This window comes from Myotis davidii, unplaced genomic scaffold, assembly GCF_000327345.1.
Source record: "Myotis davidii unplaced genomic scaffold, ASM32734v1 scaffold299, whole genome shotgun sequence".
Taxonomy (NCBI): Eukaryota; Metazoa; Chordata; class Mammalia; order Chiroptera; family Vespertilionidae; genus Myotis; species Myotis davidii.
In genome coordinates, this window is record NW_006293088.1 from 6,570,123 (window position 1) to 6,584,401 (window position 14,279).

At 47.6% G+C, this 14,279-nt stretch overlaps 1 protein-coding gene across 3 annotated transcripts in view; it reads right to left on the reverse strand.

The window, feature by feature from the left end:
• UBE4B (ubiquitination factor E4B) overlaps window positions 1-14,279 on the reverse strand; it is a 95,560-nt gene that overhangs the window by 11,394 nt on the left and 69,887 nt on the right. For all 3 annotated transcript variants that reach the window (XM_006766743.2, XM_015565904.1, XM_015565903.1), the window contains 8 exons: window positions 13,256-13,394; window positions 10,086-10,185; window positions 8,788-8,915; window positions 7,660-7,758; window positions 6,686-6,921; window positions 4,737-4,863; window positions 2,743-2,887; window positions 394-528 (listed from right to left, as the gene is read on the reverse strand). In XM_006766743.2, the coding sequence (XP_006766806.1) occupies window positions 394-528; window positions 2,743-2,887; window positions 4,737-4,863; window positions 6,686-6,921; window positions 7,660-7,758; window positions 8,788-8,915; window positions 10,086-10,185; window positions 13,256-13,394 (1,109 nt within the window). The remainder of the gene's footprint in view (window positions 1-393; window positions 529-2,742; window positions 2,888-4,736; window positions 4,864-6,685; window positions 6,922-7,659; window positions 7,759-8,787; window positions 8,916-10,085; window positions 10,186-13,255; window positions 13,395-14,279) is intronic.

Genomic DNA, 14,279 nt, shown 5'->3' on the forward strand with positions numbered 1-14,279 from the left:
CTGTCACAAAGCTACACTAGGAGAGTCAAAGATCATTACCAACTACTTCTACTTAATAGTCTCTAATTTCCAATTGACGCTACCTTACTTTTCCTATAAATAAAATACAGGAATCAATAATGATAAAAATACGTCATAGCTTCAACATTAACAACCCAAAGTGCTGTCTAAGCAGAAAGTGAGTTCCTAAGTTAACTTGGAAGCGACCACGTGTGGACTTTAGTCTATCAACGGCGCTGTGTGTGTCAATGAGCCTAAGTGGGGAAAATCAGTAACAATTTCACTTGTCAGTGACTGTGACACTGAACCTTCCAGGCTCCATTTAGTTCCAAGGGACCGAATCTGAACGTGGAATCCAACAGACACAACAAAGCCCCCAAAGTCTCTACTCACTGGCCTGAGAAAGGGCTTCTGGACCTGCTTCGTGAGGATGTGGAACATGTCCACGGTTTCCGTTGCCAGGGCAAGATAGGAGCGTGACACCCGCTCGTCCTGAGCCAGCTGGGACTGCCGGGCCTGCTGCTGGTCCTGGGAAAAGTGAGCAGAGGCCAAACAAATCTCAGGACTAGTCATCAGCTCACCGACACGCCAAGCGAGAGAGGATAAATAGTCAGCTCGTAAGTGGAAAAGCCATCGCGAAGCCAGCGTCCCTAGGGAATGACAGGACAGCCCACCCCAGGGAACCCTCCAGACCACTGAAGCCTGTCCTGTCCGCATCAAACTCTTTAGGGCTTTGAGTAAGGCGACCTTGGCACATCATTTAACTTACACAGACTCAGTTTCCTTTGTGATAAAAAAATCGCCATCAACTTCTTCGCAGGATGAAATGAGTGAATCTTATGTCATGTCTGATACATGTTCATTTCCCTTAATAAAGACTTTTATTTAGCATAACTTTAAAAACATGTGATATGATACTGAGACCTGTGGGTTTTGTACATGCAGGAGGCAACCAATTGATATGTCTCACATCAATGTTTTTCTCTCTCTCTCTTGCTCCCTTCTTCCCCCTCTTCCACTTTCTCTAAAAATCAATATCCTCAGGTGGCCCTAGCTGGTTTGGCTCAGTGGATAGAGCATCAGCCTGCAGACTGAAGGGATCTGGGTTTGATTCTGGTCAAAGGCACATGCCCGGGTTGTGGCCTCGATCACCCGTAGGGGGCCTACAGGAGGCTGCCAACTGATGAATCACTCTCATCATTGATGTTTCTATCTCACTCTCCCTTTCCCTTTCTCTCTGAAATCAATAAAAAATTTTCTTACATACACACCCTGGGGTGAAGATTAACAACGAAAAGATGGAGCCTAGAAGTTCTGCTGAGAGGGAGAGGAATGAAGGATGACACGGGGGTGCAGCTGTCGTTTGCCGAGAGTGGGCGGACCTGGCGAGGTCTGGAGGGCTACACAGCGTTCACTTGAGACAAGTTAAGTCTGAGTTCCCTATAGGACCACCTGGCAGAGAGGAAGGTCAACAGCGGTTATAGAGTCAGGAGAGACCTGAGCCGGGAAGGCACATTCTGGAATCCTAAGAATACAGACATTTAAAGGCTTGGGACAGAGGAAATCACCCAGCAGTGATTTTCAACGGGGGCACCAGGCCACGTGCAGCCGTCTCTCGCTTCCTGCAGACTCAGGGAGGAGGGCCCATCACTGACATTACATGGGCGTGAGCCAGAGATGTAAATGTCCTGCAGTGTATGGGACAGTCGTTCATAATAGAGTTATTATTATATCAAAATTCTACTACATTCAAAATACCAACCAGCACCCTGAGAAAACACCGACCTAGGGAGTAAGGGTGGAGAGAGGAGCAGCCGGGGGGCTGGGCACCGGAGCGCAGGGGGTGGGGAGGCGAGGAACAGGCAGGGAGGTGGAAGCTGGGAAGTGACTTCAAAGTCAAACGGAAATGATTTCTAAATTGCACTTGTTAGAGATTATTTATGACCCTTTTCCACCCATTAACACAGACAAAATCAATGTTATCTGTTCAGTCGTCTCCAACAAGTGCTATGAAGCACTGACTGTGAAGAAGATGACGTGCAAAGACCCGTATCCCAACATCTACAATACACGCTGGTCCAGGAGAAGCCTCCTAAGTGGATGACACACTAGCGTAGACAAAGCTGAGACTTTGCAGCGACACTGATGGGGGAGGACAACCAGACGTCAAATATGACGTCAGCAGTAGCTGGCAAGGGCCTGGCAACTGAGCGGGGACCATCCACATGGTTGCAGTGCATGTCGGGGCGGGGCAGTGGGCCGTCGGAGGCAAGACATGATTTCCTCAAGGAACCTGGCAAAATAGCCTCTTTTCCACTAGTAACTGAATAGAAAAGCGAAGATCAATGGAAAGAAAAACCCCACTAGAATCCTGAGTGATGACCCAGATGCCTAAAGATCACATGACATTCTTGTCTCGCGGACAGAATTTGAGATTTACTCCTAGTTACTTTCATAAATCTTAATAACATATCCAGACAATAAAAGCTCTTCTCCAAAAAGCCCTTTAAAATAAAAAGGCACAAGTTCTAGACACCAGGAAGACTTGGTAACTCACTTCTTAGCTTCAGAGCAAGTGTTAAGTTTTCTCCTGCCCCAAACCTGGGATGTAACTTCATGGAAGCCCCCAGGTGGGAGGTAGGACGCACCGACGAGAAGTCAGAGTTACGTCACGGGCCCCCACACGCAGCCCCGCGGGGGCCGAGGCAGCTCCCGCCAGGCCGCGCCGGCCCCTGTGCTCACCCGGGGCAGCTGCTCCCACTGCTCTTTGTTCTTCATCTCCTCTTGCACCTCGTGGATCCGCTTCAGGGACTCCAGACTTTCATCGAGCAGAAACGTCGTGTCATTGATCAGCATGTTTATATAGCGAACGAACTGCTTCCCAGAGCTGCAAAGGCATGTACACGGGACACGGTTACACACCTCCCTCCACCGAAACACCGCAGCAGAACCCAGAGAAAAGGGCCACGCATGTCGCCCTACAAGACCTTGGCACAACTTGAATACCATGAAGGTCAAGGACTACAAGTCTCTCCTTAGACTGTGTTGCCCTTTGGAATGAACTGTGATGCGCTCACCCCAGTAACGTGCTGGAGACACCTTGCACGACTCCTGAGAGCCAACTGCTAATATTTTGGAATTCTATTCTGAGCAGATTCCCGTGGCAGCTTACATTTGGCAACAGTGGACGTGCTTATACTCCAGAAAACCAGGACATACTGATACCTTTTCCCTTCAGAGAGGAGGTTTACCAGCACACCCCTGGCTCATTCCCTCAAGGATTTTAAGCAGAGAAAACACTCTTCCAGACTGGGAAAAAAACATGCTTAAATTTGCCAGGATAAAGAAAGCACAAGTAATTACCCACCTTTAAGAGACAAGAGAACGACTGACAGCTATTCCCATTATAAAGCAGACGCACTGAAGGAAAACTGGAGCCTAGCCAGCGTGGCTCAGCAGCTGAGCACTGGCCCAGGAACCAGGAGGTCACAGCTCGATTCCAGGTCAGGGCACATGCCCAGGTTGTGAGCTCGATCCCCAGTAGGGGACGTACAGGAGGCAGCCGATCAATAATGTTTCTCTCTCCCTCTCTCTCAAAAATCAATAAAAAAGGACAAACTGGAAGCTGTAACACTGACAGAGTGGGTCATTAACTTGCTACAGAGAGCGCGAAGCTCCCAGCCCATAGCACTGTCCTGTGACCTGTTCTAATGCAGGGACTCGCTGGTGACGGAGACAGCCTGGCCTACCTGTTAGGCTCTGGAAGGTTAGTAGAGAGAGGAGGACTACACTTCAGGACCGCCCACAGAGCATCAGGGCCGGCCAGCCCAGCCTGGGGCACAGAAGCTCCCTGGACAAGGTCAGAGCCTGGACTCCAGGGACGTGGAAAGTTCCCGAGCCCCACGCAGAACCAGCTGTGGGCCTGCCTGGTTTCCTACGCCGGGGCCAGGCTTCCGCTGGAACATAATTCGGACCAGAAGAGCAGTTCATGGAAACAAAGAACTACCTCACAGTTTCCTTTGCAGCAAGCTATTTAGCAGATGGTGACTCCACTGGAAATACGGACATTATTGACTCGTAATCAGTGAACGAAGGACCGCCAGGCCTGATCAAAGATCTAACGGGGGCTGCAAAAAAAGGTCCAAGTAGATGGGATAAAACTTCTCCTGGAGAGTAAGGCGAGAGTTCAACCTTTCTGCCTACCTTTCTTTTCAAAGTAATTTAGATGGAATTACTAATGTAAGGTTCAGGTAGGAGCTAAAATTTCAGAGGGCCAATGAAAAGTCCTTACTCCTTATTCAGTGCTTAGAGCCTGACTACAAATACAGAACACGACAACCCTAACCTAACTGCTTCTGAATCTCAACACCTCCGAACATTCCCAGCTCTGCAGCTTGGTATCATGTTCAAGAACACAGTAAGATCTCGCTGCAGTCATTCCGACAACCTCCTTTAACACGGTAATCACGAAACACTTAACACATCGTCTCAGAATAACTGTGATTCTTTCCTTATGTGCACCGTCCCCAAGGTCCCGTGACCAACCTAGAGTTCAGCAATGTCTCGTAGGCACAGACATTTAGATGACCTGCTCACGTTCGGCAGTACCTTCTGGAAACTTAAAGGCGGCCGAGACCAAGCACACAGCCAAGAGCCGGCTGTGAAGGCTTTGGAGCAGCCACTCTCCCTGTGCTCTGCAAGGGGCCAGGCAGTGACACTGGGGGCGCAGTACTCACTTGAACTCCTCCATGAAGGTGCCGTGGTGAGCGATGTTCTGCCAAAGGCTTTTAAAGATGGTGCTAATGTGGTAGCGAATGGTGAACTTGTCATAGAACTCGCTGGTCGCTCCGGTATGCTCGACGTCTAATAAAGAAAGACACGCGTGTCATATATAAACTGACTGGAAGGATACGGAGAGAAATGTTCCTAGGCTCTCTATTGAGTGCAGGGATTATCAATGCCTTTTATTTTCTTCTTGGTATGTTCTGTATTTTCCAATACATTTTTTGTGACTAAAACCACCAGACACCTGCTGAGCTCACCCTGCCCGCTTGCCGGCTGCAATCCCCCCTTGCACGCTGGCTGTTTCCTTACCTGATTCATTAAGCTGCCCGGCCTCAGGCCTGGACACCTGCTGCCTCCTTCGCCTCCCACTGCGGCTGAGATCTCCTAAGACTCACGCTTTTGTCTCATTTTCAAGGTTACTCCAAGTCCTCTTCTCAGCGACCCTCCCGGCCTAGCTTCTCAAAGTGGCACCCCGCCCCCCCATGAGAGTATATGATTTATGGGTCAGCATCTGTCTCCCACCTGGAACGTCTGACCCAGGGTGGCAGGCATTGTGCCATCCTCACCGACAGGCCCTAGCATCAGAACCAGCCCGACACACAGGAGCTTCAAAAGCACGTGCTGCATCAGTGCCTGGTCTACTTGGGCTAAGGCTGGCCTTGGTGACTAGATCGGCCTGGGAAGAGGAGTCTTGAAATAAGCCATCAGTGTCCCTCTAAGTTCTGAGTAGCAGACTTTTGAGAGCTGGTCCTTACAAATAAATACTTTTATTTGGAAACTGAACTTTCCTTTAGAAACAAAAATTTGATCTTAAGAATTTCCTAAGCGAGCCTATTCTCCAGTGGTTCTCAACCTTCTGGCCCTTTAAATACAGTTCCTCATATTGTGACCCAACCATAAAATTATTTTTGTTGCTACTTCGTAACTATAATGTTGCTACTGTTATGAATCGTAATGTAAACATCTGATATGCAGGATGGTCTTACGCGACCCCTGTGAAAGGGTCGTTGGACTGCCAAAGGGGTCGCGACCCACAGGTTGAGAACCGCTGCTATCCTCCCTGGGGTGCAAAAAGGTGCTTGTTCTGTATCTCAGTCTCTCACATTCCTGGGAGGCAGGCGTGTTCTGGGGTGAGGACCTGCGTCCGCAGGCCTCAGCAGGGTGTGATGGGCATGCGGGGAGTGTGTGCGATGCCCCACTGCAGGCCCTCTGGCGCCAGGGCCTTGGGAACCGTGGGAGGCACAGCACAGAAGCCAGGAGCACCTGTGCTACAGCCCAGCTGCCGAGGTTGCTGCCTCGCTAGCTGCTGACCTTCAGCAAGCTTCTTGACCTTTCAAGCTCCGGTTTCCTCACTTGTAAAATGGAGGTATTTATAGCGCCCATCTTGAGGCCTGTGGTTGGGATTAAGTGGAAGGATCAGTGAGGATTCAGTAAGTGGTGGCTATTCTTAGCAAGGGTATCAGCTGTCCATGACCACAGAGGTGTCCAGGGCCAGAGGGCACACTGCCTGGTGGGAGGGGAGGGAGAAGAGCACCTGCCCGCCAGCTTCTGGGACCTGAACAGCACTGGTCTCGCCGGGGAGGCCCAGCTCCATCCCACACACCTACACCCTATCCCTTATCAGAAGCCAGTGACAGCTGCAGGCATGGGGTACAAAATACATGTAACTTTTTTAGTTTTAACACTAACAATGCATGTTTACTGAAGAAAAATTTAAAAGTTCAGGTAACAAAACAAACAAACAAAAGAAATGAACTACCCATAATTCCCAGGGAACCAGTAGCACGTGCTCTGCTCCCAGTGGGCTACCGAGCCACACGTGTTAGTGGATGTCAGCACATTCGGTAACTTCACCGCTGGCTTCAGACGGCCTTGTCGGCCTGTCTACCCAGGAACCTACCTGTGTAAAACTTCATCAGGGAAGGGACCAACAGTTTGGTGGAGAGGGGATGGTTCTCAATCATTTCAAAGAACTTCTGCGTCCGCGGCTGAACAGCCGGGTTGGTCATGAACATGACTTCCACCAGCTTGGCCACCAGGTACGGGTTGCGGATGTAGTTCTGGTTGCACAACATCACGACGAGGAACATCACGATATCCTGAGTGCAGGGCTCGTACAGCACCTGAGGCGAGTATCTGAAGGGGGGGTGGGGGGAGAGCGCGAGATGAAGCCCCGAGTCTCACCCTGGGTGGGCGCTGGGGTCCTCGGGAGGGGAGGTGGCCAACAGGTCCCGGAGCCGGGATGCTGAGTCCCCTTCAGTTTGCTGAGTTGATGGTGACTACTTATGTCATAACTAGACACATTTAAAATCCCTCATGTCTACGGGCCACCACATTGTAGACTAACTTACTATGTTTTAGAAAATAAACCAAAGCTGTGATTAAATCATCACATGGATTTCAAAGATCTTCAATACCCAAACACTTAAAAGATATTTTAATAGAGTTATTTTCATTTCAAAGAAGCCAGTTATAAACTCAACCCATTACTTTGCTACCTTTCTCCAATTCTACCATTGAGAAAAATTTGGGTACAAAATATAGATGTGGTTATTTCTGGCTTTTGAATGTTCACTCAGATATTTATAAACCGCTCCTGTTTCTCAGAAACACATTCTCCATCATTAGAAGTTCAACTCCATTTTCACAGAAGACATTACTGCCAGCATCGTTAATCCTCTTTGCCTCTGAGATATTATTGGAATTGGCCTGGTGCCACAGTTTGGATTTATTTTTCCAATCTCCAGGCAGCAGTTAAAGCAGAGACACAAAACTTCCGGCATAAAATGGAGGTCTGTAATATAATTAATCATAGAATATGCACAAAACATATAAAAACATATAAGTTCTATGTAGTAGGGTAAAGAAACTTACTGTACAATAAAAAATAAAAATTCAGCAATATCTTCTACATAAAACTCAGGCAATGCTGCAAACGCCTTGGGGACGTCTGAACTTAAAGGCAGTGTTACACTGTCAACGAGAAAAAAGCACAGGTCACAGATGAGACGACAGTTCCGGCCACACTTTTAATAACACTTTCCACGCCTGCAGAGGGCTCCCACAGCAGGACACACAGGCTTCGTAACAATAACATGAGAACAGTAAGCTGTACAGGTGAGGATACAAGGTCAACCACGCTCTCAGCGCAACAATAAAATGTTATCTCTAGCTTTTTTAAAAAAATTGATTTCAGAGAGGAAGGGAAAGGGAGAGAGAGAAACATCAATGATGAGAGAGAATCTTTGATCAGCTGTTTCCTGCACGCCCCACCCTGGGGACCAAGCCCGAAAATCCGGCAGGTGCCCTGACCAGAAATCAAACCGTGACCTCCTGGTTCATAGGTCGATGCTCAACCACTAAGCCAAGCCAGCCAAGCTTATCTCCAGCTTTTAGCTTCCAACTTATAGATTCCATTTTCTATCGATCAAAGATTGATAAAAATAAAGCCAAATTTTACAAAGCACTATGTCAAATTAAAATTGCAGGTGTTGACATTCCCTTAATACTGTAACTAATTACAGGGAAAATATTAATATTACATACTCTACATAAGCACAACCTGGAAATTGAAAAAATGAATTCTTTATTTGTTTAGCTTTTTTTTAATCCTCACCTGAGGATATTTTTCCATTGATTTTAGGGAGAGTGGAGAGAAAGGGAAAGACAGAGAGAAACATCAATGTAAGAGAAAGACATGGATTGGTTGCCTCCTGCACTAGCCCTAACCAGGGCCTGGGCCGGACAGGAGCCTGCAACCGAGGTATGTGCCATTGACCGGAATGGAACCCAGGACACTTTCAGGAGCCTGCAACCGAGGTGTGTGCCATTGACCGGAATGGAACCCAGGACACTTCGGTCCACAGGCTGACGTCCTATCCACTGAGCCAAACCGGACAGGGCAAAAATGAGTTCTTGGTGAGGGGAGGGTTTGGGTTTCACTTGTGGGCTGTGAAGAGCAATACGCTCCCCACAGCCCTGACAGAGGAAGAGCGCACTCACTCGGGGTAGGCGGGGTCCAGGATGCGGAGCAGCAGCTGAATGAGAAGGCCATAAAAATTCAGACATCTTCGCAGGAAGCTCTCGTCAAGTAAACCAGCGTCAGCGCAGGCCTTGCATCGTACCAGTTTCTGTGGAAGCAGGTGTGGCCCGGCCATGGTTAGTTGGCACTGAGCCCCGGCAGCGTGCTGGGCGGGGTGGCCCGGGAGAGGGGAGCGGGGCATCCAGAGCTTCCCCGCTCACTAGCTTTGGGTCGTGTTCTAAGAAAAACAAACGCTATGCCACACGGACGCTGGGCACACAGCCCAGCACTCAGCTCAGAGGCAGGTCACTGCTGTCACATCTGAGTGACTTGGGGAGCTCTTCGGGGGCCAGGGATGATTAGTGGGAAGAAGCCAGACAGGGCACCACGCACGAGCTGCCTTTGGGGAAAACGCTTGTCCCCTACCTCAGAGGATCACTGTGGGAATAAGACACACGCACATGCGCACACACTGACATTAATTTAAACAGTTTGTGGGCTCCTTGATGCGTCCTTTGGAGAGCTTAAGGGTTCTGCAGACCCCAGACAAGAGCCCCTGCCTTATTCTGCATCTCAAAGGGGTCCAGTGTCTTAGCAAAACTAAATATGACCTTAACGTGTGACAGAAATCCAAGCCAGATTAATCAGCAGAAAGCACGACCAGCTGACACTAGCTTTCTAATTTGAATATAAACCTAAGAAAAATGTCTCAATTTGCTATCTGTGCTTCCCTCGTACAACCTTTTCATCTATGTATGCTTCACGAGCGGAAATCTTCCCATCCACAGTTAGTTCTGTGTGATGGACCATTTCCAATTAAAAATGAAGAATGAGGAGGTGCAAAAGAAAGAAATCTTTCCACGACCACGAATCTACTTTGCCACACACCATGAACACGCATGACTGGAAGGAATGGTGTGTGCTTTGGGGGCAGGGTGGCAGGGTTGGGGGTAATAGGAGGGGAGGGCACTGCATAAGGTAGGGAACGGGAGGAGATGCTAAACTGAGGATGATAACATCGACTAAGAATTCATGATGTCGTTGGCATAGCACTTGATAGTTTGTCCTGAGGCTTAAATGTTATATAGATACATGTGAACTATCAACAAGTTTTAGATGCACCATTTTATCTCGGCGGGTGGGGGGGGTTGGGGGAAGTGGGGAGGGAGAATAATGAAGAAAAAATAAGGACACGAAACTGCTTACTCGGGGCACATATCCTGAGGGAAATACACTATTATGAGGCTGATCGATACTTATCCCAATTACCTATACGGACCTTAAGCTGAGTTTTGCAGCGCTTCAGCATTTCACGGTGTCTAGTTGCAAGGGGGGAATCTTTCCATTGGCTTTCATTATTTTTCAGATCTTCTACGGTTCTGAAATCAAAGACGAATGGTCAAATGAAAAGAAAACACACACACCCACTATCTATCTTATCTGTTCATTCTGACCATTTCATTGACTCTCAGACACATATTTCCCCCCAATTTTAGCATTTCGAAAACCAGAGGAGGTCTTACAATCAATGCACATTATGGTTTAATTGGCAGCATTTTTCTTTCTTATTGATTCCTAAAATGATGTCGTAAAAGTGATGACACTTTATTTATTCATTTACTTATTTAACATATTTTACTGATTTCAGAGAGGAACAGAGAGGGAGAGAGTGATAGAAACATCAATGATGAGAGAGAATCATTGGTCAGTTGCCTCTTGCACGCCCATGACTGGGAATCTAACCAGTGACCTCTTGGTTCCTGGGTTGATGCTCAACCACTGAGCCACACCAGCCGGGCTCTTGATGACACTTTAGATGTGATGAAATATAGTAACCTCTTTTAGAAGGAAATACATTATTGTTCCCTTGTTTTTCTTGGAGGGAGAAAAAGAGGTCTCAAGAAAATTCAAGGTTACTATGCCTGTTCAATTACCCAAAACAAAAGGCAAAAAGGCAGCCCTAACTGGTTTGGCTCAGTGGATAGAGCGTTGGCCTGCGGACTGAAGGGTCCCAGGTTTGGTTCCGGTCAAGGGCATGTACCTTGGTTGCGGGCACATCCCCAGTAGGAGGTGTGCAGGAAGCAGCTGATCGATGTTTCTCTCTCATCAATGTTTCTAACTCTCTATCCCTCTCTCTTCCTCTCTGTAAAAACATCAATAAAATATATTTTTTAAAAAAAGGCGAAAAGGCGACTTCACTGATGGCATTTCCTCCTTTTCTTTTATAATCGTCGCCTCTGCTTGGAAGACCCCTCTCTGTGATCACCTTTGCCACCTACTCCTTCACTCCCTTCAGGTGTCTGTCCAAGTATCACCTGTCAGTGAGGTAGTGCCCCCGATCGGTAATAATGCTGCACATTTTAAAGACTGTTCACTTAACATTATTACAACCCCTTTCGATCAAGGCACTATAAGGAACTAGAGGTTTATCTTTAAAAACAAAACAAAACAAAAAAACACTACCATTCCCAGACTCCCTTGCTGCCAGCATTTCTGCACATGACCTAGTCCACCAAGAGGCCGAAGCCTCACTGAAAGCAGAAGTGAACGTTGCCAAATGGCAGCCACATGGTTCTGGGAGCACTTGGTGGAGGCTCTACTGTCTGGCTGACCCCTGAAGCAGCTTCCTGCCAGGCCAGGCTCAAAGGAGAACCGTATTTCCAGCCATTTCAAGGATTCAATAAACCAAATGGTAACCTTTAACAATCCTGATACACTAGAGTACTCTGTGTGCAACTGTGCGTGTGATAGAACAATGCTCCCCGCTAATGTCACGTCCCAACCCCCAGAGCCTGTGCACGCGTTTGTTACCTTACATGCAACAGGGGCTCTGCTGATGTGAGATGATGGACCTCGAGATGGGAGGTGATCCTGACTGTGTGGGTGGGCCCAGTGTCACCACAGGGAGTCAGGGTAAGAGGAGGAGGTGTGAAAGCAGAGGAGGGAGAGCGAGCTCAGTATGCTCTGCTGCCCATTTCGAGATGGGGGAAGGGGCCACGAGCCACGGGATGCGGGCGGCCACCAGAAGCTGGAAAAGGCAAAGGAAGAGCTTCCTCCCCAGAGCCTCCAGGAAGAATGCAGCCTCGACTTTAGGACTGTGCCCCCCAGAACTGTAAGATAATCATTGATGTTGTTTTAAGTCATGAAAGTGTGGTAATCTATTGCAGCAACAACTGGAAACTAATACGATGACCTATATTACTGGCACCAGAAGAGGACACACAGGTAACAGGCCCTCAAGAGAAACGGGCCTCTGGGATTAGTTCTCAGACGGGGCAGTGACGATTTGGGCACCTCAGGACAGAACACTGGCAGCCCAAGGCTCTCCGTGGAAAAACAGCTGCAAGAATGGCCACCAGCGATCTCCGGGAAGGAAGACACGGGGGCTGCCTCTACGTGGAGAGCTTACAGAATACAAGGACAGGCCAGGATACTCAATCTCACCTCCAGGAACGTCAATGAGCCAGGGAATTCTAAGATGACCATAAAGTAGCATCTGGTCCCACCAAGCATCACATTATAATATAAACTGAATCAATAACCTTACTAGATCTCTTAGCTGTAAGTGAGAGCAAAAACGGGAACTCCAAGAATTCAAAAGGAGCCTGGGAGACTTTGATGACTTCGAGGTGGTCATATTACAGGAGAATGCCAAATTCCCTTTCAATGCCCCAGAACCATAACCAGAGTGAGACCAATTTCTGTCCTTACCGGCTAATTACAAAGTCAGATGCAGGGAATTCATATTGGAAAAAAAAAGAAGGGCAAGGTTTGCTAGTTTGTCATATTCATTTCCCATGGCTAGTGTAACAAGCTTGCACAAACTCGGTGGCTTAAACAACAGAATTATCGGGCCAGAGCTCCGGAGGTCAGAAGTCTTATGTGGTCAGCGTTCCTCCCGAGGCACTAGGGAAGAACGCGTCCTTGCCCTTGCCAGCTCCTAGAGGTCACCTATGTTCCTTGGCTCATGGACCAACCACATCACGCCGACACCTGCTTCCGCCATTACGTTTCCTTTTCTCACTCTGTGCCTCCTGCCTCCCTCTTATAAGGGCCCTTATAATATTGGGTCCACCCAGATAGTCCAGGAAAATCTCCCATCTCAAGATCCTAAACTTAATCACATCTGCAATGTCCCTTTTACCATGTAAGGTAACGTGTTCACAGGTTCTGGGGTCTAGCACGTGAACATCTTTGACACCGTTACTCTCCCTACCGCACACGAGGTGACAGAAATGTGGGAGTATGTGTGGGAATGGATCTTAAAGGGCTTCATCAGCAAGAGAGGAGCGTGTAGGGCAGCTTCAATGACATGGTTACACCCACCAGAGACTCTGGACGCAGCGCCATCCTGAGTGGCTGGGAGGGTTCTAACTGTGTGCCCCGCTATCCAGAGCTTGGAACACGTGGCGACTCAGGCAACCTCAGGACAGGACATCACACACATACCTATTGAGCTCCCGGATGGCCCGGAGTCTGCGGATATAGCGACGGCAACTTGGCAGGATAGAGAGGTGGTGGGCGTGCAGCGTAAGAAAGAAGCATTCCGTAGGGAATTTCGGCTCAGAAAAGGGAGGCTGATCTCCATCTAGGAAAAAAAACACACCATTATCCCCTAAATAAAAGTGGTCGCAGGACTAAATCAAAGAAAACGCACAACCAATAATGCAAAATGACACTTGAATTTCCCAATAGTTTAATGACTCTTAAAAATTATAGACAATGCCCTAACCGGTTTGGCTCAGTGGATAGAGCTTTGATCTGCGGACTCAAAGGTCCCAGGTTCAATTCCAGTCAAGGGCATGTACCTGGGTTGCGGGCACATCCCCAGTAGGGAATGTGCAGGAGGCAGCTGATCGATGTTTCTCTCTCATCGATGCTTCTAACTCTCTATCCCTCTCTCTTCCTCTCTGTAAAAAAATCAATAAAATATATTTTTAAAAAAATTATAGACAATAAAAACTAAAATCTGGGGGGAAACAATTCCTAAAAAAAACATATAGACTTGACTAATGTTATAAGTAAAATAGAATTCCTGTGGGCTTGCTCCATTTAAAGAGCAGGTATTCTTCCCCGTCTGATGAAATGTCTACATATATGTACAGCAACAATCTTTTGTAATGTGTCTTCCCAATGTGTTTTATCTATGACCTGTATTCTTCAAAATGGGTGTTTCTTAATTTTCTCTATTAGAAGTGGTACTGGGAGAATCTATGTACAATAAATTACTCCCTCAGCCCAGCTTTGGGAGCACATGCTGGAAAGTGGAGTTACTGAGAATGATGAAATTCTAGCCTTTGTTATGAACCCCCAGAATCCACATTAGGTAGGCTACATAAATTGATTAAGTGCCACCAGTTCTTCACAAGCTCACATTCTTCTCTTATCACTTTGTTTTTGATGATTTATAGCTAGCTGATATCTTGAATTTCTTTCCATTTGTATCTTATTTCTCCTACAAGTACACATATTT